General features: G+C 50.5%; 1 protein-coding gene across 6 annotated transcripts in view; it reads right to left on the reverse strand.

The window, feature by feature from the left end:
* Positions 1-27729, reverse strand: part of LOC135906092 (uncharacterized abhydrolase domain-containing protein DDB_G0269086-like) — a 373257-nt gene that overhangs the window by 171874 nt on the left and 173654 nt on the right. Inside the window, exon 1 of one of the 6 annotated variants that reach the window (XM_065437263.2) lies at positions 26518-27451. The exons of the other annotated variants lie outside the window; for them this stretch is intronic. Within the exon in view, the coding sequence (XP_065293335.1) occupies positions 26518-26617 (100 nt within the window). The 5' untranslated portion in view covers positions 26618-27451. Of the gene's footprint in view, positions 1-26517; positions 27452-27729 lie in introns of those variants that run through there. 6 annotated transcript variants of the gene reach the window in all.

Genomic DNA, 27729 nt, shown 5'->3' on the forward strand with positions numbered 1-27729 from the left:
AGGACAGTTCTTTGTAGGTTAAAACGAGAGCACTGACAAAGAAGATGCTCGATCGTTTCGTTGCACCCGCAGAAGTCACACAATGGGCTGTTGGCCATTCCGATAAGGAAAGAGTAGGCATTTGAAAATGCTACTCCAAGCCATAGACGGATAAGAAGGGTGCAGTCACGTCGTGGAAGCTCGGACGGAATATGGAGCCGTAAATTAGGGTCCAGAGTATGGAGGCGTGCACTTGTGAAATCGGATGAATTCCACTGGGCTAATGTCAGGTCACGCGCAAGTGTGGCAAGTTTTTTCGCTGCGTCGGCTCTCGAAAGAGGAATGGCAACGCAGTTGACGCCGTCATGGGCAGATCGGGCAGCTGCGTCTGCTCGATCATTGCCATGTATGCCACAGTGACTAGGCAACCACTGATATATTATATCGTGTCCTTCGTCAACTAGTCGATGGTGGACTTCTCTGATCTGATACATTTCTGATATCCGATACAATAGATAATCGCATACCGCAATATTTTAACTCAGTACAGCTCCTCGCCTGGTTGTGTGGCGATCGTTCAAAACCGCTCGCGCACACATGTTAGAAAACTCGGAGTACGAATTCGGCATTGCGTGAGGATGAGAGACTGTGTTGAGGAAGGGGTTTAGGAGCTCTTAAGAGATGGCGCTGTGTATGGATCCATATGTAGAGCCCGCGCACTATCGCATGCACCGTTGCGGCCGTGACCCGTGCGCGGCTCCACCTAACTTCTGATGGCGTATTTTATCAGTCTGCTAATACGCCTTCGAGCCAATACTTAGTGAAAGCATGTAATCAATCAATCAGTCTACTATCCCGAGAAAGAAAGGGTGTGTCAATTTTTCAACGCATGGGAAGTATATACGTTTTCAAGTAGACGAGGGGTCCGTCACGCATGCTTCAAGAGTAATATACATTATTGTTTGTACACCTTATGGCAAAACTGGTCTGTTAAATTGTGATTTCTGCATTGTAAATGCATTGAAGATATGCAGGCATCCGCTTTCCTTCCTTCTTTATTTTTTTCCTTCAAGTAGTGCCGTTCGTCACTGACTTTCTTGCACGCAAAATTAAGTGTTCTATATAAATGGGAAAGCCAGAAGCCGTCCAGGAACCAAGGGGCACAATGCCTGCCTATTCAGAAGAGTAGGCAGGCGTTGTGCCCCTTCCAAAGGCAGTTGCCAGCCTGCTCCTCGCTTTCCCTTTCCTGTTAACTATGTATATGTGTTCAAAACAAAATAATAATAATAATAATAATAATAATAATAATAATAATAATAATAATAATAATAATAATAATAATAATCCACATAGATTACCGAAACCTGCATAATTTTTCTGGTAATTCCCTACACATAAGTTTGTCCCGGTCACTGCAACACTGCTTCGACCTCACGCTTCTTAGAGCGCGCGTGTGCACTTGACAAAACACTGGCAGGCCCGCGCCGATCTATAGCTAAAGGCAGATCACATCAAAAGTGCTAGTAGCTCGACACTTGCGTGTGAACAGAGAGAGCCAAGGTGAATCACTTTCGCGTGACGCCGTACACGGCACGTTGGATCATTCCAACGGGCTTCGCTCCAATCAGCGCGCACCGAAAGTGACCGTCGGGCAATACGCTTGGCACCGCCTACTGATGGAGTACAGAGGTGGAAGCAGCGGCGCATTCCCGTTGACTGCGTGGACGAACAGGGGTATTCTGTAGGAGTCCACCTATATGGACTGTCCATTTCGGCTGCTGCTGATTGGATGCAGCTGTACGAGCGAGGAGGAGACGAGCGCCCCTAGCCAATCAGCAGCGCCGGAAATGGACAGTGGACTCCTGCAGAATACCACCCCGGGTCTCGCTCGACACTCGCTGGCCACGTCACACGAGCGCCAGGTAGAGTGAGTGAGCCAGATACCGAGGGCGGGTGGACAGCTTTGTGGTTGCGCTTCTTCTGCGTCAGCGATCATCGAGAAGCTGCTTTAAGACTGATTTATGCTCGAGCCGCACCAAACGCCTGCCGCACGCGTGCGGTCGTGCGAAAAATTGCACATGTCGAACACTTGTGCAAAAATGTCAGTTTACACTGCGTCGGCACGTGCACTGCAAACCGAAATGTGTGCACCAGTGTGCGACAGTTTTTACCACGACCGCACGCGTGCGGCGGACGGGCGGTGCGGCGCGTATGCGGCTCGACCGTAAATATCGGCCTTTACAACGCCACAGAACATAACGCCGCAAAGGTGCTTCTCAACGGCCAATCATACTTGCACTGCAGAGTCGTTCATGGGCACCAACGACTTCGCGAATCCAGGCACTGATAAACGTAGCGGGTAGCTCATAAGTGACACGCTCGTTGTGGATCAAGCCCGTATACTCCGAACATCCGAAGATCTGACCGCCGACCCGGAAACCCACAATGGCGGCTTCGTGAGCCGTCGGTGACCGCTGCTTTTCACACACTCAAATTTCCTTCCTTCGAGCCAACCAGTGGGTACCGCTGTGAGACAATCGGAGAAGGCAAGACGGCGAATCTGTCAGGGCCAAAATACTCAGGCCTTGGACCAGCTGCAAGAAGAAACGTGTCTGTGAAAGCTATATCTCAAATAAGCCCGCGGAAATTGTTTCAATGAAGCGGGAGAAGCAGGACAGAAATATTGCCAAAGTAGACCGGTTGATATTTAGTTCACCTCGCCTGAGTATATAAGCAAAAGAAGCGGAAGAAGACGCACAAGGAGCCAAACATTCAACACAATTAACCAAATCGCACAAATCTTGTTTATTTACGCCTACATGGCTCTGCTAAGAGCAATACATATAATAAGAAAGCAGTCGAACTTATACGGAGCTCTGTCCACATGGGCACAGCGTGCCAGAAAAAAAAAAAAAATTACGATGGCCGTCCAGTAGCAAAGACTGGCAGGATTGTGCTTCACGAACAAATCGTGGAGCGGCACGACGTATACGGTCAAATCTCAGTATTCAGCCGAGCAGCGCTTGAGGACATGTCCCGTCTCCCCGGGAGTGGCATATTTTAGTGTCACGCTGGCCGCATTCTCCAATGAATCGTAAAACTATAGGCGCACAAAACCGCGACGAGTGCGAAATACGGAACGCGACGGCCCTCCGTTGGAGAATTGAGCAAACAGGTTCGCTCCGCATAAACAAGGGGGCCAGCAATTGGCGTCGCGGCTGACTCGTGGCAGATAGAGTTACTGTATATGCTACCACAGGTAGCATATACAGTAACTCTAGTGGCAGAGTCCTTCCAAATGGAAGGACTCTGCTCGTGGCCTCCTCCTCCTCACGCACCGCTTCACGGCCAACGCCCGACTGGTGACGAAGCCTCAGCTCGGCTCAGGTTCGCCAGGCGTGCGCCACTGCGCCCGGCTTACGTCTACGGAGAAAGAAGTGTCGGGCACTTCGGGGGAAGGCCTTTGGGCGGACGGGGGAGTGAACGGCAGTCGTGCGGCAGAGGCACGCGAAGAGACGACCATCCCATCAAGCAAATGGCGGCGCACCGTTCTTCATGTCCACACGGTTCGTTTACCGAATATGTTATCGTTTGTCTTCATTGTCATTTTTCATTTTTTTTTTACAAACATTCCCCGATTTTATCTGCGACTGCAGGCTGTATAGTCATGCTCTCGATTTGACGAATGGAGTGGAGAACAACGGTGAGGCCGCGATGAAGGCATCCAGGCTGATTCTCACAGATACAGTGTCCTTTATAAACAGAAGTGTGATAGCGATTAGGAATTGACAATGACAGTTGATATCATCAGGGTGTTTCATTGCGCTACACTGACATATCAACCATCAAGTGTTGATCGACTGAGTGATTCTATTGATTGATTTGAGCGTACTAAGGCCATATAATGCTTTGAGATACGCCATAGTGGAGGGCTTCGAGTGGAGGTGACATAAACGTGTTTCGTGAAATAGTGGTCTCAGGTTTGCATCGTCCTGAAAAACAACATATTGACCCTATAGAGCTTGGATTCAGCTCCATTTTACACACACACACACACACACACACACACACACACACACACACACACACACACACACACACACACACACACACACACACACACACACACACACACACATATATATATATATATATATATATATATATATATATATATATATATATATATATATATATATATATATATATATATATAAAATACGATTTCGTTGCCTGGTGTTGGTACGAAACGTCCGGTGCAAGCGTTTTTTGCGCCTTCACCGGAATCGAACCCGCGACCTCGCCCTCAGCAGCAGCGCGGTCGCCGAGTCACTTCGGTGGATCGACAGATTCCTAAAAAGGCTGGTAAAAAACCCTGAACAGCTTTCGGGTATAGTGTATACCACTTACCAACACTACGCTGAACACGTTCGTGCCACAGCCCTCGTGAGCCATGGAAGTATTCCCAGCAAGGTTACTTGGGAGGAGTTATCTAAAGTGTATAGATTGCACAGAAAGACAGATTTGCACAAAACTTGCCTCATGCGCGTCCAAAAGCAGCCCACTATGTCCTCTTGTAAACGACTATTTGTAAGCACGTAATATCAAATACAATACGAAACGGATACCACAAGGTATTCCTGTTCGACGTTTTTAAAATTCGCACACGATCTACCAACGCGCAACGCAGGGAGACGGCGCTCCGTAAACGTTCTGCGACCGACGGGGGGTCCAACAATCATCTGCGCCGTCGACGTCATTCAGTGGGATCGCCGGCGCGCGGGAGGGCGACTTGCAACGAGGAAAACGCTGGAGGCAAAAGTTGGCAACTGCCGGCGGCCAATTACTGCCGGCGCAGGAAGCAGGCGTGAAGTCTTACCGAAGTCACATGTGGATCGTGAGAACTGGGTGCCGCGAGACGTGAGGGAAAAACAGGCGTGTAAAAGCGGGTTGACAGGGTACTGGGTACGCGTGCTGTTCGTAGAAGATTTCAGTGAACCTTTACAAGTACGACGATATGCCCGTATTGCACCGCATTTGGAAACTAGGCTGAAAGACATTAGGGCTGAACTTGGGCCTATAGGAGGGTGATAATTTGGGCTAGTTAGTTGGTTTCCCATGTTGGACAGTGTGGCACAGCGCGAAGCGGGACAGGAGACGCAGGAAGAAGCGCTTGTACTCGTTTCTTCCTGTGTCCCCCGTCCCGCTGTACCACACAGTCTACAATTGGGCCTATCGTCTGCCGAAACGCCCAATAACACAATAACAACGTAAACAATGTGGCTGCTGACGGTTTTCTTGCCCTCTATTGCCATACATGCAACTGCCAACCCAGATTTAAAGAAACTGTCATCATGAGTTGAAGCAAATGTGAAATGGCGTGCCTGATAATGGAGGCTATATAAACGTGTAAACATTTGGTGACGCATGCGTCAGCAAAGCCGTCAATTTCTTTATCTACAAAAGGGTTCCATCATATTTGTTCGCGTTGAATGCATATCTGTCTAATGATCAGGAGGAGGGAAAGAGAAAAGCAGGAGACAGGGAGCCACAATCAGTGTGGCTAAAAAAATGTTTGCGTGTGGCGTCTCATTTTTGTTCATGTTCACCGAGCTACGTACGCGGGTCTTGAGACGTTTTGAGCGTACTGTGAGTGGCCACGACAACTGGAAATAAATTTGTTCAACGTTAGCGCTGTGCGTTTGTCAGGTGGGCCTTTCTGTGCCACTACGGCGCACCTCGTAATCATATCGTGGTTTTGGCACGTAAAACACCAGTATTTAATGAATGTCGAGAACAGTCAACGACGTGGGAGTGATTTATTTGGATGAAAACTGAAATGTTGGCTACTATTTCGTCGCCGGCTCATGCACAAACAATAATTATTCGATGATCAAAGTATGATGATTTGAGGTGATCATATCATAATCATATCAAATTCATACGCATTCTGGCAATAAAACATAGTTCGTAACCACGCTTATTAAACAAGTGCTTAAACAAACGATGCTCGCATCCGCTACGGTGGTTCCAAAATGCGTACAATCTGATTGTGATGGACCTATCTAATTATCGAAGCGGCGGTAACCTTCGCGAATTTTCAACTAGAGCAAGCACGCCTAGCCTTACGGCGATAGCGCAACAGTGATACCAGAGCCCTTGAAGGAGTATGGTGCTACTTTGGTCATTGTGCTCAGCAGATGAAAGGGAAAAAAATCACCGCCCAAGCACTCCGCCCAGATGGTTAACCAGCAAAGCGGAAACGTGCGGCCCCGGTGTTTACCACTGGGTTAATCCCGACAGTTCACTAAACGACGGCTTGGTAGGCTGCCGGATCATCGGTACGCTATTGCTGCTGGCGCTCGACTGCACGAGCCTGTTCTCGTGCCCGGGCTGCAGCAAGGCATGGCGTAGACGAGCTCGTTCCCGGTTCTGCTCGCGGCGTTGCTGATCGAAAGCTGCCTGCTTTTCAGGAGTACGTATGAGCCGGAGAGAAACTGCTGCGCGCGCGCCCGGCTGCGACGGAGAGCAACGACGTCACTACTGGCGCAGCCAATCGCGCGCCTCTCTTTCTCTCTTTATTCTTGCGCATGCGCGTGGGGTTGCGACGGAGGAGTTTTCGGCGTACAAGCAACGGACGAACGAGTCGGCAAGCCATATACAGGCTCGCAGTAAGAAAACGCAGGCGTCGTAATGTGGTGGTACTTCCGTCGGCAGCGATCGTCATCTTGTATACACGCAAACAGTTTACGAGCAAGAGTTCGCAGCCTTACCAACTCGTGTTTGTCCCGTGTTTGTTCGCGGAGTTAATAAGCCTTTCTGTCCGTTCAACAATGAAACAACGACGTTGTCAAAAGGCAGGTTTAAAAGTACCTCCATTTCAAGTGGCGTGCCATCACCATTTCTACTTCTGTGTGCATTAAAGGTAAGAAAAACAAAACAGTGGGCAGAATTTCCTCGCCAACCCCACACGCATTCAGTGGCACGACACTCAGCGACCTCTAAATCTCCCAGTTCAGCACATCCCCAAATAAAATTGGCGCGTCTAGAGCTTCTAACGTTTCGTGCTTTGCTTCCCGAAAACAGGCTTGAAGCTGAGACACAGGTGCTCACAGCAGACGGGACAACATGCGCGCACCACGATAATCTGTTTAGGCGGGTCGGCTATGGGCGCGGTCTCTGTAATCCCATTTGTCGCTATGCTGGCGATCGGACAGCACGCAGGGCATCTCGAGGGAAGCCAATCAACGACCGTAGCGAATGAAACGGGGCCCGTATCTTTGCATCCCCGAAAATAAGCGAATAAACCGCGCCCTGCTCCAGGCTAGGCTTCAGGCGTTCGGTTTCGGAAAAGCACATTTCTTTAAATGAAGAAACCGCCGACAGGCGACGTCAGCCCTCACTTGTGCTCTCGCGGTGACCGAAGAGCGTAGTATAATTTTCTGTGAACGACGGCATATATAATGGAGAACAGTGGAGCAGGAAGCTCAAATTTCTACTTCGTTCTCACTATAAGAACCATCACAACTGCGGGGCTCAAGAGTTACTTGACCAACTATATCGCGTGCCTCCTTTGACTTTATAAATGACACGGGATGGACAGGCATTTAGTTTAGTAGAAGCTGCAGTCGGACACGTATGAAACGTCTGAGCATCTACAGAGGTTTCTCTCGGGTTCGGCAGGACCAAAATAAACGCAATCTGGTCTCTAGCCGAGAATACCCACAGACCGCTTGCGGTATTTGAACCATCGCGTTTATTTCGCACCTGCCACCAGCGTCGTCGGTGCCTCCCTGGAAAATATAGCAGCAATGCATTGCAGTACGAGGGAAGACGGGTGGAGGGAGTATGAACACGGCTTGCAAACGTCGCGACGCACGGAAAAACGAAGGGCGGTGGACCGATCGATGCACAACGCATCGTCCATTCATTTTTCCGCGAAGCGCTGTCTGTGCTATCTCCAAACATAACTGAAATGCGTGCGCAGCGGCTGAGCACTGATTTAGTATAGAACACGTGCCGCCCTATGGCGCAAACGGTGAAACGTGTAAAGCTGAAGTCAGCTTTCAACCTGAGGAGAACATTCAACACAACGTTCCGAACTGCGCGGTATCGTAGTAGCACCGAGCTGTCAGAACGAAAACATCGGCCAAAGGCAACCCGCCTATAGCGCATCGAGCAGCAGGAAGGAGGAAACTGCACACTTCGCAGGGCTGTGTGCACAGTAAGCGGCGGCCATGCAGCAGCGCAACGCGCACGCGTCTGTTTCGACTAACATTCGAGCTCGCTAGGACAGCCTTGTATTTCGTCTACGCGTCTTTTTTTCTCCTTCTAATAGATGCGTGCGCTGGTAGGAACTTTTCAACAAAGACGGTGGCAGCAAAATCACGCACAGTCGCCAACACGCGGCGTCGACCGGCACTCGATCCGCGCGACACAGGACAGGGTGCGCACACAGGTCTGTCAGAAGTTTACCATACGACGCGCCATCTGGGGGAAATCGCCGAATATGCCCTTCTGCAGGAAACTCGAAAAGCCCCTCGGCGACATTTTCTGCCGCCGAAGCCGCGTCGATCAAAGGGCACGCCACCTTGACTACATGACGATCGCTAATGACGTCCCCGTTTTGAATCGATGTGGCGAACGTGACCTTGCTTTTGCATAGGCTGCTTACATGCTTCACAATGGTAATTAAGATTTTTTCGACGTCTGCTATGTCTCGTATGGTTAACTGTGCCTGTGATAATTCTCGTCCCAATCACTCTCCTGCTTTTTTTCTCACTCTAATCGTCTCCTTGCTCGTCTACGCCGCTGATCAACGAACGCGCTCGTCGGCGTTGAACCGCAGCGCTTCTGGAAGGTGGACATCGCCTACTTGAGCGAGTCATTTGCACATTGCCTTTCCGCAGCAGACACTGGTCAGACCCCCGTTGGGAATATATAAGCTCATGCACTTGTCGTCAGGCCTCCGGTCTCAAAAAGGAAGGCCCAACTCTTTGTGCTATCGCACAAATTCCACTTCTTTAACATATATGTTTGCCCTATAGTTGTAAAGCTCTTTTGCAGAAAGTATTTCTCTGTAAAACTACATGACGATGACGGTATTTGGCATCCCCTTTGAAACGGTTCGGCGACTAATGGCGGCCTATCAGCCAGCTTAAGCTAGTCAGCTTTTTCCATCAGTTTTGCAATGCATGGACTTGACTGATTTCAAGGCGCGCTTTGATTTGCTGCGCGCACACAGGGAGTTCACTCTCTGCCGCTTTCCTCTTTCTCTTCCACCAGTGTAGGATCGCAAATCGGACGCTCGTCTGGTTGACCTCCCAGCCACTTTTCGCCTCGCTTTCTTTCTCTCTTTCTCTCTTTACAGCGCATGGCAGCGCCGCCCGAAGTGGCCCATGCGCTTCAACAACGTCCCTCTGCGATTCCCGACCTTAAGCGCTCAGTCGAGAGAGTAGCGACGCGTTTTTCGAGCAGCTCCACGTCGCATGGGTCAACGAGGGTGGTTCTTGAGGCGCGGCACTCTCCACTATGACGAGGAGGAGGCTCGAGTCAAAGCCCGTCTCTGAACATTGGGAGAACTCAAATTTTCGCTTCTCTATACGAGCAAACAGGGCGCGGTAATGACAGTCCTCAGTGGTTGGGTTTAACGCTCCAAAACAATTAACCGGCACTACGAGAAATGCCGTCGCGGAGTATATGCTGTACTTCATACTCCTTGAATCAGCGCAGACGACGACGACAAGATAAAGGGCACGGGACGAGCGCTGAAGGAGCACTCGTGCGACGTTTCCGACTTTTTTCATTGCGTGCGTTAAATGAAGGTTCCGGAATGAGACACACCGAAACAAAGTGCTCGCCAGCCTCAGAGCACCCGGTATAATTTAATACAATAGCGTTTCTACGGCCAGTTTAGGTTCGGCTTCCCAGAAGGCAAATGTCTCGCGACATCATGACGCAGAAGGAGGTGAGGTGAGCGTAGGACATCGCGGCATTTGGGCACAAGCAACGGCTCGCTTCCTACACTCGTTGTGAGGCACGATGTAGCAGCGTTTATTTATTTATGTATTTATTTACTTTCCAAGGCAACTAGTGCAACTACGAAGGGATCCGTAGTAGTGGAGTCACCGGATTAATTTCGACCACTTGGAGCCCCGTAGAGTACGCGTGCGCTCCAAGGTCGCAGCCGCTGCGTCCGGCTATCGACAGGGCGACCTCGAGCACTGAGCGACGCCGGAGGCTATCGGGGGACCGTTACGTTGTAATCCATGCACGTGGCCGACCCGTGGTTGGGGGCTCTATTCCTGACATTTATTTTTTTTTTTTCTAAATCACTTTTCATTATTTTACGGTGGACAACTGCGCTGGTGCAGAATGCCTCTCTCACCTATCGCGTAGGGAGCGTGAGCCGATCTAGCGGCACCCATCGCGCACTGTCCGCTGAGCGAGACGACGATCGGCTCGGCGTGCGCGACAGAATGCGCGCCAGCTACAGCTACCGGGCCGGGAGAGGTATTACCCGTTTTCAGATATTCTGAAGATTCTGAACCAGCTTTTTTCCTTTTTCTTGTCTTGTTTTTATTTATTTATTTATTTGTCTAGATTCTATTTACTTTTCTTGTTCTCGATTTCTCGCCGTACAGCTGACCCCCCCCCCCCCCCCCCCCCGGTGCGTTAAGGGCTCGACGCCAATGTGATCTCCTCCATGAGCCAGTCACCAATCGAAACCACTGCCGACGCCAAATGTTTTAGGCTCGACTCTTCGACTCTACCGGCCGCCTATACTATGCACGAGAGCACTGACAAAAGGACACGTTGCTGGGAGAAAGTGAAAACGTAAGAGAAAATAATACGCAGATCCAACGCACATCTCGGAACCTACGCGAAGCGACGATTTCGTGAAGCGGCTCGTCGAACGCTACGGACGTTTGCCCACTGCTGCGCATAAAAACTGGCGCGCGCGTCCGGCGGTAGCGAACGCGGCACGGCTTCAGGCGTCGAAGGCGGGCTACGTCGGGACGCTCTTCACTGAAAAAGATATCTGCTTCTAGATGTTCTAAGCGATGCACCACGATAATGACCGCATGCCTTACGACGCTGTAATGGTCTTCATAACATATTCTAGAGAAGAAAAAAACAAAGACACGCGGCTGTTTAATCACGCCGATATTAATGTACAGCCCATTCGCGAGTGTTTTATCCAAATGATCACAAAGTTCGTGGAAGCATGTACGTACCGGTACTCGACTGCTTCGAAAGCGTCGCATGCGTAATGCGAAAACGTGGGATCGTTCTTCACCTGCGCTAAATTGTTCATTCATCCATCTTCATTTCCACTAATTAATCATTTCTTTAAGCCACTTAGTAAGTAAAAACATTTCCCCTATATGTTCTCATTGGTGTCATTGTTCGCTCCTTATACTATGATTAATAAAAATTCAGTCCCCTTCCACTCTGTGAAGAAGAATGACCAGCGAAACTGTGACTCTGGGTCCCTTAATGGCGAACCGCAGCTCCGCCGCGCGTCGGTCCGGCATTACACCAACTTCAGGATCGGCCCACGCATGGGGAGTGCTTGACGCCTGCATCACCTCCGCCGCGGGTCGGCCCGGCATTGCAGTATCTTCGGCATTTTTTTCTACACGCGGACAGTGGAGAAAGTAGCCCTTAACAGCTTCGCTGTAAAATCTAGCCCCTCGGTTGCCTTTGTTCTCGTTCGAAAGATATAAGCCACTTATGTGCAAGCGAGAGTTTCGCGTTATGTCAGTCTGTATTATGCCACTACCTCTACTGTGACCAACTCCATGTGGCTGTGTGTACTGTACTCTGGTTGATAACCTCTCAATACAGGTAATAAAGGAAAAAAGACTGTGGCCAAATGGTTAGAGCGTAGGGCTGCTGTGCTGGTGGATTGAGCGAGGTTCGACGCCACCACCGAGCGTGCAATTCCCTTGTTTCAAGTGTAAGCAATTCGGCGAGACAGCATGCAGCAGCAGCAACCACAGCCGCAGTCAGGAAGGTCCGGGGCATCCGCAAACATCTTTGAAATTTCACACCTCTTGGGGGCTTCTCTTGTACACAAGTAATAATCTTAATCCGTCTTGTGTGTACTTGCTTACTTTCCTTCCAGAAACGCTTATGCCGTTTGCGACCTGAATGTAACTAGAGTGCAGCGTTGAAGAAAGGAAGTGCACGGGTGACGATTGCTTGGAGTCGAGGTAAGTCCCCGAGGTGCACATTTTTTCTTGGAATGTAGATTTCGGCAAGATGAAGATGAAAATGCGTATGTGTCTATTCCCGTTTATGTGTCATACACCTCCACAACGAAATGACCTGTGTAACGAAGGAATAATTCTGTTCCAGTTCTACGGTGAGCTGTGCGGTGCACGACCTATACAATGAAGTGACCTGCATAACGAATGGTTTCAGAGGCCTCGAGCACTTCGTTATAAAGGCGTTCGACTGCGCTCCTTGTATTCGTCTGTCGGAGAATAAACGCAGGAGTGGGAATAGACCCATAAATACACTCCTGCCTGGTCATCCGTGTCGCGCTGAAAAGTTTATTTACCAGCACTGACAAAGAGAACAACAAAGCCAGGCTCCCAGTTTTCCTTGTGTTACGACTCAGCTCCGAAGTACGCTTCCTCCCAAACAACGCCACACTTCCGGCAACGGTCGTAACAGCTTCCACCACTGTAGATTCAAGCGCCAGAATCCAGGCCTGTAAGTGGGCCTCCAAAGAGCCACCGCGCGCGCCTTCGCGGCCCGCGTTGAATTGCATGCGCCCCCGATACCGGCCCCGCCGATCGAGAAAGAAGGCGGCAAAACTATAGCGTCGCCGGCTTGGACAAGGTCGGTGCGCGTCGGGTCCCTCGTTTTTTCCTCATCCCGTGCGCAGTGCAGCGGGCTCGTGCGGGGCCGGTTTGCTCAGCGGTCAAGCAGCTCGATCTGCGCGTGTGTCACGCCGGCTTTTTTCCGCACCGCGTCGGCGGCGCAAACACGGCCGCTTCGCCAATGACAGCGCCGGCGGCGCGGGGCTGAGGGCGCACGAGTAGACACACAGCGACGCCAAGCTTGTTTCAATGAATGAATGATGCCAACACACACACACACACAAAATTAATGATTTCACATAGTTCCTTTGCAATTAACGCGAGTAGTGGGGCCACGCAGTACGCATGCTCAGACATGCTAAAGCGTATTTCACTAATGAAACCCCTAGGACGCAGTAAATATATCGACGCGGAGCGTAGCATGCACATTAAATGCAAAGAAAAATGGACAAAAATAACCGCGAGCAATGAAACAGGAGACACTTCCGTAAAATTTCACTACAAGCAAGCGGCCCTGATCACTCCGAAACACAAGGTCTTAGTCTTTGGTCTCTTCAAGGTGTTTCGCCTGGGTACTTTATAGGCGACTACGATAAAAATGCCATGGCACACACGCATCTGCCACGGTAACGTCGACGTCATGTTGCAGAGTTAGTCAAGTTTCTCCGGAAGAAAAGTAAGTGTCACCAGCGTAGCGGTGTCTAGCGAGCCACGACAAAAGTGTTTGGCTTCTCGTAAACGTAAGGAGGGGGGGGGGGGGGGGGGGCGACACGACGAGCAGGAAAAACAAAAGGAAAGTCGCGCCGCTCGAAATTGGGCTGCCTGGCTGCTGCCTGCCCTTTCTCACACAATTCCACGGCGCCGCTCGCTTCCAATGAGTGGCACACGTTAAGAGCGCGAAGCTGCAGCGCGGTGTATTCGTCGAGGCCTATATCGACGAGAATGTACGCTCCGCGGTGCGGCTATAGAGCCAACTTCCATCACAAAGGTTCATATGCCCCGAGGTCCAGCCACCCTTGAGTGGCAGCTCACCGACGCCGAGGGACGGGAGACCGCGGTGTCTAGCTCCAACCCAGCCGACCAAACACGCCTTGGGCTTTGAGGTTCGCCGAGGGCCGCAAACTCAGGGGCCACCCTACACGCTCCCGAGCCCTCTCGCTAGTAGTTTTGTATAACATAAGGCTCAAGGACAATAAATGTTTACCACCACCCACGGCGTGAAAACGCTGGCAAGACTCGCGCTGGCTAATTATTTGTTCCGATGCTATTGCTGTCCCGTGCAAAGCTCAGCGTAACCCGCAATGTCTTACTCGTGTGGCCAGCGACCCCTGCTGACCTCTTGCAGTTAAACTGGTGACGAAAGAGCAGCTCCTTCCTTTGTCGTCACGAAGACGTACTTATATTATGACGCCAGAGACATGGAAAGCACGTTTTCCTTAATTAGGTTCAATCGCCCCGTTCACCGTTCATTCTCTGCTTCCCGACTCCTTCTCCTGTGTTTGATATGTATACTATATATATATATATAGTTGAGTTTATTCTGCCCAGCCGATAATCAGTGTCGATAGAACATTGCGCACACTGAAACGATATGGGCAAACGCCTCGCGCACACTTGGTTTTTTTTGCATCGCCATCTGAAATATGCATCGCCGCTATTAAACAAGTTGCATATCAGACATGCGTTCGGCCGAAACTAGAGTACGCATCATCTATCCGGCACCCCTCACAAGCATATCTCACCTACGAATTAGAAGCCATTAAGAATCGTGCTGCACGCTTTATCATGTCAAACTACTCAAGTAAAACCAGCATAACTGAACTAAAACCCACACTCGATCTTCCCAGTCTCCAATCACGTCGTATCATCTCGCGCCTCGGCATGGTTCACTCTTTCTAGTATCACCGAATAGCCAGACACCCTCGACTACAACCCCCGCCTAGAATCTCTCCCCGCCTCAACCACAGCCGTCCAATCGCGCGCATTCAGTGCCGCACGTCTTCGATGAAGGATTTTTTTTTTTTTTTTTCAAAATGCAATAGCGCTGTGGAACACTCTTCCCGACTGTATTGTTTCTCCCGCCGACCACACGACTTTCCGTGAGAAAACTAACAATCCACATCACCCAGAATGTTTTGTTAAAGATGTATTTGCTACTTGACCCCTTTTAAGTAATTAATTGTTAGTGATTCATTCTCGTGCATAGTATGTATTTAATATAATTTATGTAGTAGGTATTTTGTTGTATTTAGTAGTTGTTTTTTACAATGATATTGATGATGGTGCCGCTTGCTCGGTTCCCTCCTTAGTTGTTTCCTTTTCTATTCTTCGTATATCTTTTCTTCCTCTTTTCCCTCCTTTGCGCCATGAAGAGTTCGTCACACTTTGTTTGCCCCCGCCTTATGTAATGCCTCCGGGCCCTTAAGGCTTCATTAAATGAAACGAAATAGCGGGCAGCGAACGAACTTTCCAATGGAGTTCACGGATCGCAGTGGCAGAGCGCCGAATATAGCACGGCGTCCACCGCCGCACCAGCAGCGCTGAACACCCCCGACAAATCAGACGAGCCCCTTCGAACGCTCTCGTCGCGAGCGGTGCCGTCGTGCCCCCGGGAGCGGGCGCCGCAAATGATGCGGCGACGACCGGCGATGGTGCACGCGCGCCACGTCGGGATGCGCTGGGGCTGCATTCTCCGAACGCGCTGCGACCGCCCCATGCATCGCGTCACGCAACTATGTAAGTGCCCGGTGTTCACGGAGTCACACGGACTGTACAAGACCGACGCTGCAGCAGTGCTCAAAAAAAAAGAAAAAGCGCGGGAACATAACCTCGTGGCCTTCCGTTAATGAAGCGCCGCGGTAATCATTTCCGCCAGTAAAGCAAGCCTTCGCACAAAGAGCGCGCGAGTAATGGCTCTTGGAGCGACTCGCTTCCCGCCGTCGCTGTCCGTTTCTGGCCGCTGCAACGGGCGCGCCTTGCAGCGCGTGCGAAGTCGCCGGTGCGACTCCGAGGTTGCACAAGCGCGTGTAGCCGCTGAAGGTAACAACGAGGAAACGTCCTTTTTTATGCGAAGCATATTACGAGAGCTCAACCCAGCTCCTCAGGCGCGGCGGTGTCGCCATGAAATCACGTGACACCGTGACGTCACGACAGAGGAGAAGTGGCTTTGGCTCAACTCTTGCAAGACGGGCTGGGTGGGAATCGAACCAGGGTCTCCGGAGTGTGGGACGGAGACGCTACCACTGAGCCACGAGTACGATGCTTCAAAGCGGTACAAAAGCGCCTCTAGTGAATGTGGTGTTGCCTTAGAAACGAGCTGTTTCTAAGGCTCAGGAGTGCGTCTCTTGCTCAGGCGCACATTTCGTTGCCGCGCCGAACGCTGCTTTGCTCGACGCTCACCGCGTCCAATGCGGGGCGCGTAGTCGCTGCCCTGTAGCCCATTGTCTTACACCCCTTGGCGGGTCGACGGGAACGCTATCGCGTTCCACTCTTGAAGGCGAAGAAGTAATGCATGAGTTGTTTCTTCGTCTAGCCGAACCAAATATAGCCAAGCAACAGCAGTTCACCAGGCTAAACAGTGGTTCAACAACTAAAATAAAGGCTAGTATGCTTCGCATCCTGGGCTTAACCTTACCTAAGCCACAGCCATTTTTTTAACAGCGAAGTGCGCTCATAATATAACCACTCACCCTTCCTGAATAGGAAATAAAAAGAAAGAAAGAATTAGATGGGTGGGTTGTGACGAGGGGATTAAAGCTCGTATAAGCTCACGACTGGCACGAGTATCGGACAAGTGGAGCCGCACCGGCAGCCACGTGCGCATTCCTCTCGTCTACGCAGCAGCACTGCCACGACCGCCCGCTCTGCTCTGTCCAGCATGTGCCGCAGTTTGCTGCGTTCTGGTATGCTGCACACTACGGAACTGTGCTGCGTTGTGGTGTTTTGCGGTGTAGGCGGTGCACTGTTGAGCTGCGGCATTCCGCGCTAACGACGAACATGCGCCCTATTTGGCGGCTCTGCGCCGTTACGCTCACCGCAGACAGGCGCAGGTCGTACAGAGGAGAACACGGTACGTCGCTCACCGGCCGGCGCGCTACACGTCGCGTTCGTCCGGTTCGCGCGCCGTGCGCGCCGAGCGGCGCAAGGCCGCCACCCGCTCGGTCACACGGCGGCGGCCCGTGCGCGCGCACGCGAGCGCGTGGGAGCGCGCCATCAGCGCTCAACCTATAGCTGCTTCTCGGCGAGAGTAGCCCGGCTACTCCCGCGCCGCGTTAGCGTTCCGCCTGGCGTACTTTCCCGCGCTGTCGTCTCCTTTTCGAGCTTCAAAACGTTCCTTCTATGTATACTTTCCTATACTAAAGTTACTAGAGGAAACCACCACGACAGTGCCTATATGGCAACTGCAAGTGGGGCGGTTCAGCCGACATGGGAATTATTCGCAGGATATAAACGTGAGCTTTCCTCATCTTCGTCATTTTGGCATCGAAAGGTTTTCAAATTTTCAAACTGATCATTTTCAACAAAATATTGCGCTATAGATGCAACGATTCGCAAGTATTACGCGTGTGGGCGTAGAGTATATAGTTGACCCCGTTGGTGTGCTTAGAAAACTACAAGTTATAGGAAATTAAGAAAGATAGAGCGTAATAAAAAAGTTCGTTCACTAATCACCCTTCCCGCTGTAGCTGAACGAGCGCAGCTGCGTAGTTCCCTTTGGCGATTTTCGTAGGGTGGCCCCTTCCGGTGAAGCTGTAGACGAAAGCGTCACAGCCAACTTGTAACCTTACGCGGTATAACTTCACACACCGGTGCTCGTCCAGGCCTTTCGAACTCGCGCAGCGAGAGCGGATCGAGACTTCCGTGCAGCTTCGATATCAACCCGAGTTGCAACTCGTGAACGTTGCAGACACCTTTGCCAGCCGCTATTCCGTGTTCGAGGTGACACACTTTGTTTCGACACCAGCTACATGCTACCCGAAACAAACAAAAAAAAAAACAATCGCAAAAATTGCGAGTCTCTTCTTAGATTGCTTCTTCCAGCATGGCGACGGCAGCAAGCATTTCTGGACCTGAACAGCCATTGTGTCTATAGCGTCAAAGAGCACGATCGAAGCTGACTCTCAAACATGGTTTCTCGCGTTCCAGGTCAAGCGAAAGTAATCCACAAACACATTAGAACGACTTTGAGGATACAAATTTTCGTACAGCAAATCTTCCTGAACACGAACAAAACGCTCTGGCAATCCAACACCTTGCGCTGTTTGCAGGAGAAAATCCAGCGTTACACTAGAGGCCGCTCCCTTGAACAGGCATGCACCTCAATCGGGAGCTTTTCGAAGTCGAGCGCTCCGTCGGCGAAAGGCAGCAGTCGCATTGCTTCAATCGCGTCTCGAATCGAGAGAGAGAGAGAGAAAAGCGCGTGCACGAAGCGGCCGACGCTCGGCGGGTCGGCGCAAGGTCAGCCTCCGGTCCCACGACGCTGGGAGCGCGCGACGGCGCTGGTTGTGCCCGACAGCGCGCAGGGCCCGAAAATTGCCTAGCCCCCCCCCCCCCCCCCCCCCGGCACGCCTGCAGCGATTCAAGTGGCGACGCTGTGCACGTCGCGGCCCGGTAGTGAAGTGCTCGAACACTTGGCGCTCGCCTCTTAATTTCTATGCATCACCGACTATAATAAGGTTTAATGCGTTGCTGTTCTTGTGGTGCGCCGGCTCGGGAGCAACGACACACGCAGCGATTTTTCGAAAGTGTGCACAAAGTATGTGTGGCTCCAAGCCGTCTTATTGCTGCCCGCTATACATCATCATCATCATCATCAGCCTGGTTACGCCCACTGCAGGGCAAAGGCCTCTCCCATACTTCTCCAACAACCCCGGTCATGTACTAATTGTGGCCATGCCGTGCCTGCAAATTTGTTAATCTCATCCGCCCACCTAACTTTCTGCCGCCCCCTGATACGCTTCCCTTTCCTTGGAATCCAGTCCGTAACCCTTAATGACCATCGGTTATCTTCCCTCCTCATTACATGTCCTGCCCATGGCCATTTCTTTTTCTTGATTTCAACTAAGATGTCATTAACTCGCGTTTGTTCCCTCACCCAATCTGCTCTTTTCTTATCCCTTAACGTTACACCTATCATTCTTCTTTCCATAGCTCGTTGCGTCGTCCTCAATTTGAGTAGAACCCTTTTCGTAAGCCTCCAGGTTTCTGCCCCGTAGGTGAGTACTGGTAAGACACAGCTATTATACACTTTTCTCTTGAGGGATAATGGCAACCTGCTGTTCATGATCTGAGAATGCCTGCCAAACGCACCCCAGCCCATTCCTGTTCTTCTGATTATTTCTGTCGCATGATCCGGATCCGCAGTCACTACCTGCCCTAAGTAGATGTATTCCCTTACGACTTCCATGCCAAATACAGTCCATGCCAAATGTCGAAAGCTTAGGAAACCGAGAAACGCCATGGAAAAAAAAAACCTTCTACTCCGCACCCTATACGTGCATCAAGCGATTGTGACCACGTAAAGCACATCCTTCCAACATCCCAGTCCTTGACTAATAATGGACATTTTGTTTACAGACCGTGTCGTTACCGCAGTTGTCATCCAATAGAAGATACCTTCAAAAATTGTTTGCACATTCAGAAATCAACCCACATGGCTCACGAAATTTAGTTAAAAACAAAACTGAGACTCAAACTAACAGATTGAGGTGCTTGCATTTTCAAAAGCGAATAAAACTTCTTTTTTTCCTTTAGAAAGCTTACACTATAACCGCGTGCCTTGCCGCAACTATCCTCAGGTTTAGTACTATATAAGGTGAAACAGTGTGCATAGTTAACGAGGACACGCAGAAAAACAAACGCCGCAGAAAAGGCGCTGTTTCCTCTCAGTTCTACAAAGACGAGCCAATTAACTAGCCCTCACCAAGCTGTTACTAATGCAAATATTCCCAAGTTATAGTTGCTCCACTATCGGGTCAAATGCGTCTACCCGCGCATTCTGTCGTAACCATGTACCGTGCCTGCTCTGTTGAGAATTGGTAGCGACCGTCGCGCGTTTCCTGCAACCGTGGTTGGGGGCCCGGCGTCGCACCAAGAGGGAGCCGGCAAACGGACGAGGGGGCGCCCCGCCGGGCTGGTGTCCCGACCGGCGCCTCGACCCGCACAACCCGATCCGTGCCCCGTGTTTTCGGGGGACCGCCTGCTGGGCGCGAATGGCCGGCGCTTCCGAGAAGGACGAAGGCGTCGGTGCGGCCAACGGACAACTCGTATTTTGTATTTCCTCTTCCTTTTCTAGTCACTGCGACGTCTTTTGTGAAATAAACGTTCAGTCTTGAACCGCGACGAGTGAGAATCGTTCCTTGCGTGCGCGGCCTCTGTACGCCGCCGCCCGAAAGAGTCTCACGCAGCAGTTTTGTAGTCGCACTCGCAAAGTGATCTCCACAGAGCGTTGGTCGTAGCCTTTAATTATTCTGCATGCTCAGTGTCATCGCACAAAAAAGAAAAGGTAGAATCCGCAAGCAACCGGCAATAACGTACAAGCCACGAGGGCCGGAGCATAGAAAAGAAAGAAGTGCTCGACCGGCGTCAAAGGGTTCGCCGCAGTCCGTCGCGAAACAATTCGCCCACGCGGCCCAGCGCAGCTGATGCGATCGTCTCGGAGATGCCACGGCGGCTCTCAATCAACGCACCGCCGAGAAAATGACAACACTTTCTCCAAGGGGCCGCTCCCGATCGCTCGTGCGCATACACTCCGTCCCGTTACAACGGCGCAGTGTGAATGAAGCTGCGAGGAATGCCGAGGCAGTCGTTAACGGACAGGAATAGGTAACGCCGACTGCTGACAGCTATCGTTCGTGAGCATGCTAGGCCGCGGTGAGGAAAATTCGTCCCGCGTGTAGCAAACGTTCGTGAAGCCAGACGACGCAGTTGCGGATATGCGAGACGCGCAGTACAGGTACACGCCACCGCGTACTTGTCACCCAAGAATACACTCGTGACCATACGAGGGGCTAGAAGTACGAATCCCGTGCGTTACTGAGGCAATCACGTGCTAACGTGCGAATAAGACACGCAGCTTGAACACCGCGCAAGTCACGCGTGCGCGCGCTTTGAACACACGCCTCTGTTGTTCTTCATGTGCGCATGGTACTCCGCACAAAGGTAATGCGCAGAGGTAGGCTACGGGAAGCAGACGTTACGAAAGCCTGTTCCGGCGGATGGTAAGCCGCAATACTACCCTAGATTAAAATGAATGGTACCTTGGATGCCACCAAATAGAAACAGCGCGACCAAACGCCCTCTAGCGTAATCGCGTAGCAAGCCGATATGTGAGCCAGACTGATAACAAACGCGTTGTGATGGGCTGCCAGCAGTATAGCAGGAACGCCGCGTCTCGTCGGAGGCAGCAGCGAGTCGCTGCAGCTCGCGTACTGTGCGTCCTTCTCTGCGGAGGGTCGCGCTACCTATACACTGCACGGCGCATGTGTAGCAGCTTCCACGATGTGCGTGCACGGCTTTAGTGCAGACAACTAGCCGCGCCCAAGAACGGATCGACGAAGCACGTAAGGAGGCCGCACTCCTTAGCCGGCCGCTGCAAGCACCGCCTCGTATGCCAACGGTGGCGTTCTTCGCGCAGCTGACCTACTCCGACACGCGGCGTACAGGGCGGGAGAAATTCGCGGCTCGCCGTACGCGATCCGGTCAAACTCTCAAGAGGGAGGCAAAACAAACGCGGCGGCATCGTCCCTTGCACCGAATGTTTCCGCGCGGTTCGTCACGTGAGCGACCATTATTTCGTTTGGCCTTGATTGGCACCCTCTTGCACAGCGAGCCCCAACGTCGTACCACCGATCCCGACGGCTGCCTCCTCTCGCTTCTGCCACGGCGGAGACTCCATACACGGCTGCCAGTGGCGTAGCCAGAAATTTCGTTGGGAGGGGGGGGGGGGGGGGGCTGTCATTGCAGCTCGGCCTCTTCCTCATGCAATTTGTCAAGGTATCAAATATATGAATAATAACTAAATTGTCATTGCCAAAGATGCTGCAAACGATTTCTTGAACGCTACGCACTCTCAATACAAGTAAAATATGATTTTTTTTCATAAAAGAATATACTCGTACATCCCAAAAATTGTGCCCGAAATAACTGATATCAGTGCTTCCATGTCTTCTGTCTATTTAATAAGTAAAGAAAATATCGCACGAACTTTAGAACTATATCAGTTCGAAACCAGCAAGGCAGTGCATGCCGCTAATATGAAAATTGTAAAGGCCATGAAATTAACAACATGAGAACAAATATTTTATTTAAACTTTGTCATTCAAGAACCTTGTTTACATTTTCGTACATATGCAACCGACAAGGAAAAAGCTCACTGACGCTGTCCTTTGATCCAATGTATTGCGCAAGAGCGGCTGTCACCGGTCGCGTATTGTGAGTAATGGCACCGACGTCATAGTCGCAACAGAGGGCACATATACAAAGCAGGAGTTCTACAAAATATACCAGGGTGAGAAAAATGAAAGTGAGCAAATGCGAATATATGACAAATGGGGTACTTTAATTAAAAGTAGTCTCCATGAGCATTTAGACATTTGTCCCACTGACTAAAGAGCCGCGTGATTCCCGTCTCATAAAATTCCTTGGGTTGCTGCTTCAAAAAGTGTGTAACTGACTCTTTCACGTCATCGTCCGACACGAATCTGGTTCCCTTGAGCTGTTCTTTCAAATGTCCCAAAATTTGGAAGTCGCAAGGCGACAGGTCTGGGCTGTATGGCGGGTGTTGCTGCGTTTCCCACTTGAACTTTGCCAGTTTTGTATTAAACACATCAATGACGTGGGGACAGCCATTGCCGTAGAGCAAGATGGCGCCATTCGTCAATTTTCCACGTCGTTTGTTTTTGATTGTTTTGATTTTACGGACACCTTACACGCAAAAAAGGGTTAATTAACGGATCTGTGCTACAACGTACACGTGCCTCAGGTCGCACGCGCAGAGCGTGCGCTAATAAGCGTCCGAAGAGCGTGCAGGCCAGCAGACCACGTGACACAGCGGGGCCACACATGCGCCACCTTGGCCGCGAGTTGGCTGAAGCCGAAGACTAGAGCCGTTCGCAAATCGCGTGGGAGTAGCTTGACAAGCGCTGATGCAAGCTTGAACTGCAGAGGGACCCTTTTATTAAACGATTAGATTTTGGAGAAATGGGCCAACGAAGGGACGACTATACCAATCATTAAAAAAAAGAATCTCCAGCGACTGTCAAGGAAGAAAACATGTCCAACATGTCAAGGAAGAAAAATTGGGACAAAACAACGTAACAAAGACAAAAAGAAAAAAAAACAGCGGGAGAATAAGATATCTCATTAAGTCAGGCATATAGACTGCCACACTATGTGTAAAGACACGCATAGTTACTGCTCATGTCACTAGAGGACTTACCACTGTTTCGGCAGTATTTGTACGACGCATTTTGGAGGGAGAAGAAGCTGAAAGAGCGCACGAAATTAAAGGAATAAAATTGAGATATAACAAATTTCGATAACTAGGATGGCCTCAGGGACCAAAGCAAAGAAAGAAATTAGCGGTGAGGGTCACAGAATAGCAAAGCGGCGGGTCTACAAAAACAAAAGAAATCCTGACACTTCTGCATGCAACGCGCGAGCCAATAGACCGTTTAGTCAGGAATGTAGGCTGCGCCCCTGGTCTTGAAGCATAACGGAGTACGGAGTGTAGTCAACAGGAAATTTATTTCCCAGTAAACTGTGTGTACTATATATATATATATATATATATATATATATATATATATATATATATATATATATATATATATATATATATATATATATATATATATATATATATATATATATAACAAAAAGTAACGAGAGGCCCGATTTATTTTTATTAGTCGTATCATACGTAGCCAACAAACAACGACACCAAGGAGAAGATAGGGAAAATTACTTGTACTTACTAAATGCATTAAACAAATGATTAAAAATGTAAAATGGAAGTGCATTAAAAAACAACTTGCCGCAGGTGCGGAAAGGTCCCACGTCTTCGCATTACGCGTGCGACGCTCGACCAATAGAGCTACCGCGGCGCCGCTTGCCCATCCACTTTCTTGGGTATTTATGTTTTACTACTAGAACTAGCCACATGTATATATATATATATATATATATATATATATATATATATATATATATATATATATATATATATATATATATATATATATATATATATATATATATACACACGAAATTTCGAATGTTCGCGCGCACTCCTACTCAAAACACGTCCCATTGTTCCAGAAGGCGTATAAAATTGCTTTCCTTAAGACACTTGTAATACAGCCTCCTTACGGTGCGTGTATAGACGCAACGCGCTAGAAATAAAAACGGCGAACAAAATACATATGGGAGAACGTGTCCTATAACAGGCGAGTAAAGAAAGTGCATGAAATTGAGTACCTTTGGAACACAAGCACCGTAAGGAGAGTGCAGTACAAGCGTCTCAAGGAAAGCAATTTTATACGCCTTCTGGAGCAATGGGACGTATTTTGAGTAGGACTGCGCGAACATTCGAAATTTCGAATACGAATCGAATAGCCTTGCTGTATTGGATTCGAAAATTCCCTATTCGGAATTGTAGAATATTTGTTCCCCGAACAACATGCAGAATGGGCGCTTATCGAGGAAGAAACACGGGCGCACGGTTCCGACCGATTCTGGAGTCGCGGTTGCTGCACAGAAGCAGCAGTTCTCGCAGGCGTGACGCATGTGTCACACAACTCCTGCTGAATAATTTGCCATCTCGAAATGTCTCGCTTTTAGACTTCAGTCAAGCAAACGAGGAGATCGTATCCGTCTGCTCGACTCCTATGGTGGCAAACACTCGCTCACTTTCTCGCTGTCTATTTCTCTTCTATATGTTCAGTGACAGCTATGTCCACCAGCCGCGTTCTTCTCTGCTGGAACTTCCAGCTCGGCAAATTTTCACGAGAATCAGCGAATGCCTGAGGCGCCTCAGATCATCTTTGTCTTGCGGTCCAGATGGCATCCCGGCAGCTATTGTAAAAGAATACGGCCGTAACTTCGTACTTGTGCTAACATCAATATTTAATGACTGTCTGAATAATTCCACATTTCAACGGGTCTGAGAAGCCGCTCGCATTTTTCCTGTGTTTAAATCCACAGCCAAAAACGGATATAGCAAACTATCGGCCGATTTCTGTTCTCCCCGCCGTTTCCAAGCTTTTCAAATGAGCTATATACCGCGTATTGTTGTTCAGTGTAAAAAGCGTTCTCGTTCCAAACCATCAAGGATATTGATCTGGTCACTCAACGACCACCAACACTGTCCGTTTTATGATGTAGGTTTCCACGCCCGTCACGCAAATGGGGAAAGTTGATGCTGTGTATTGCGACCTCAGCAAAGCCTTTGATGTAGTCAATCGGCTCGCACTGCTCGAGAAGCTGCGATTGCATTTCTACTACGTAGCTATCCCCTCGATGGGTCCTGTTTGGCGAGCGTAAATGATCAATCGTCTCTTGTCTATACAATATACGCAGTGGTGTGCCCCAAGTTTGCGTGTCAGGTCCGCTCCGCTTCTTAATTTTCATCGTTGACGTTTCCTCAGCAATCCAGAAGTCCTCATTTATCCTTTTACGCTGACGACATCAAAATATTTAAGGAGATGTGCAGTATTGAGGACTGCCGCGCTATGCAGTGCGACCTGTATTCATTTTCTGAATGGTGCCAATTGAGGGGGCTGACTCAAAGTTGACTCAAGTCCTGAATTTCGTCATATTCGCGTAAAACCCCTAATGCCGTCTTCCCGTATTCTGCCGATCCTGCAGCGTTGGTCATGCAGGGTTGTAAAGATAAACGATCTCGCCTGAAGTAAACCTTTGCCGCAAGTTACAGCGATGCCAGCAATTCGTTCTCGCTAGAATGTGACAGGACTCGATGCCGTTATCGTAACGTCACGGCCGACGCATGACAGAGCTTCGACAGGTGTTCCACGACACGTGCGGTTGGCTGCGCCCTGGAACGGATCTTGAGGTGGCGCCCCTCGATTGCCGCGGCTCCTCTCGAAGCTCCGGCTTCGTGTGCGGAATGGCGTTTCGCTCCCCGCGCATGTCAGAGGAGCCCTTTCTTTCGTGCTATTTTGTACGAAGTCCTTGTTGATCTGTATTTTAATGTTCGCCACTATTCAAGCAACGTTATAACTTTCAAACCACTTTATTTGATATTCATTATAGCATCGTAACGAATGCGAGGGCAAAAACAAAAAGGCTTCTACGTAACAGCTTGACAACGTTTCTTGCCCCTATTCTCGGTATCGAAACACGCGCATATATACAGTTACATTGCATAAGAATGTATTTGTTATTTTGTGTACATACCACTTTGACGGAATCTTAAACGAGAAGAGTTCGACAAACCGTACACGGAGCGAAAAGTGGTGGTCGATAACGTCTACGTATAATAATATTAGGTGCCTTTCTGTTTCCCGTTACTCTGGCCAACTACAACGGAGGAGTCGCACAGCACAAAGCAGCGAAGTGGACTCGTCATGCACCGCGGTACTTGTGCCTGCACAGCAGCCTCCGTAATCCATGCTTGGCGCTCTCGTTGGCATGCTATGCCAAGTGTATGCACACTCGACAAGTCGCGTGCGCCTGTCGCACTCACCCATTTCGACACGCGTGCCGTCCTGGTGCTCGACCCCTACGACCTCGGGGGCGAACTCGTGCTCGGGAGTCAGCTCGGGCGTCGCGTAGTAGGCACCCATGGCCACCTCTTCCACTCGATACCGGCACACAAAATTAATGGACGAGATACCTCAGGCGCGGACCGGTTTCGTCGCGCGAAACGTGCAGGCGATGTTCAGGGGACACGCCAAAATCCGACGCCTCCGGTGACGCGCTAAACAGAGGCGCAGACAAGAACAGACGTAGGTGCGACCACTCGCTGGCCCGTCCACCACCAGACAGAAGAGGTTTGCCTATACCAAGCACACGTCGGCTGCAGAGGAAGCACAGTGAAGAGGAAGAACGACACCCAGTCAAAACACTTGATCATCCAAACTTCCGAGGAGAACCTTCTGGTGGCCAGCGATCGTGGGAAATCCGAAACCGGATGCGTGCGCACGTCTCAGAAGAGGCGCTGGGAACGTGGAAGCCAGCACGTGGCGAAGACGACAGCACTTTCGGTTCCTTGGATTGTCCGTGCCGAGTAATGAAAAAGGCGGTGAAGAGCGCTTGCAGGAACTTGTGGCCGCGTTCCAAGCGCGATGCCCTGGACTGGCTAAACGTCAGCCGTGTTGGCAAGGGATACACCGGCGACCATGCGTCAATTTCGAAAGGCGACTTAGTTTCGGAGACGTCAAAAGCCACACGATGACACCTGGTGTCACTGAAAGAGCCGACGACACCTTCACAAACCACGATGCCGAAGGACGTGACCTGTCCGCAGTCAGTGGTGCACCACCACGCACAAATCGGCAAACGACACAAAGCGGGCGCGCGACGCACGCGCACACAGAGGCGTGGTGGCTCGGCTGCTAGCGCGACGGTGCACGGCGAACGCGCAGAACACGCCGAGCGTCTTCTGCCGGCGCGGCGTTGCCGGCCTACTTCCAGCCGCGTCCGCTTGGAGCGCCGGCGGCGGGGCGGTACGTGACGTCCTCGTGGAGCGAGGCACACACAACAGGTAAGGCGAGCGCGCGCGAAGCCGTCACGCAAGGGCAGACGAGGGCAGCGGGGTGAAGCAGCTTAGCCCGTTCCTGATTCAGCCGGCGTAGACGGTGAAAGTAGTTGTGGCGCTCTGGTGGAGGCGACGGCTCGAGAGGATCGCCGGGGTATCAGCCGCCGAAACTGCAGCCGGCCAAGATGGAGAGCAGAC

This window comes from Dermacentor albipictus, chromosome 9 (assembly GCF_038994185.2).
Source record: "Dermacentor albipictus isolate Rhodes 1998 colony chromosome 9, USDA_Dalb.pri_finalv2, whole genome shotgun sequence".
Taxonomy (NCBI): domain Eukaryota; kingdom Metazoa; phylum Arthropoda; class Arachnida; order Ixodida; family Ixodidae; genus Dermacentor; species Dermacentor albipictus.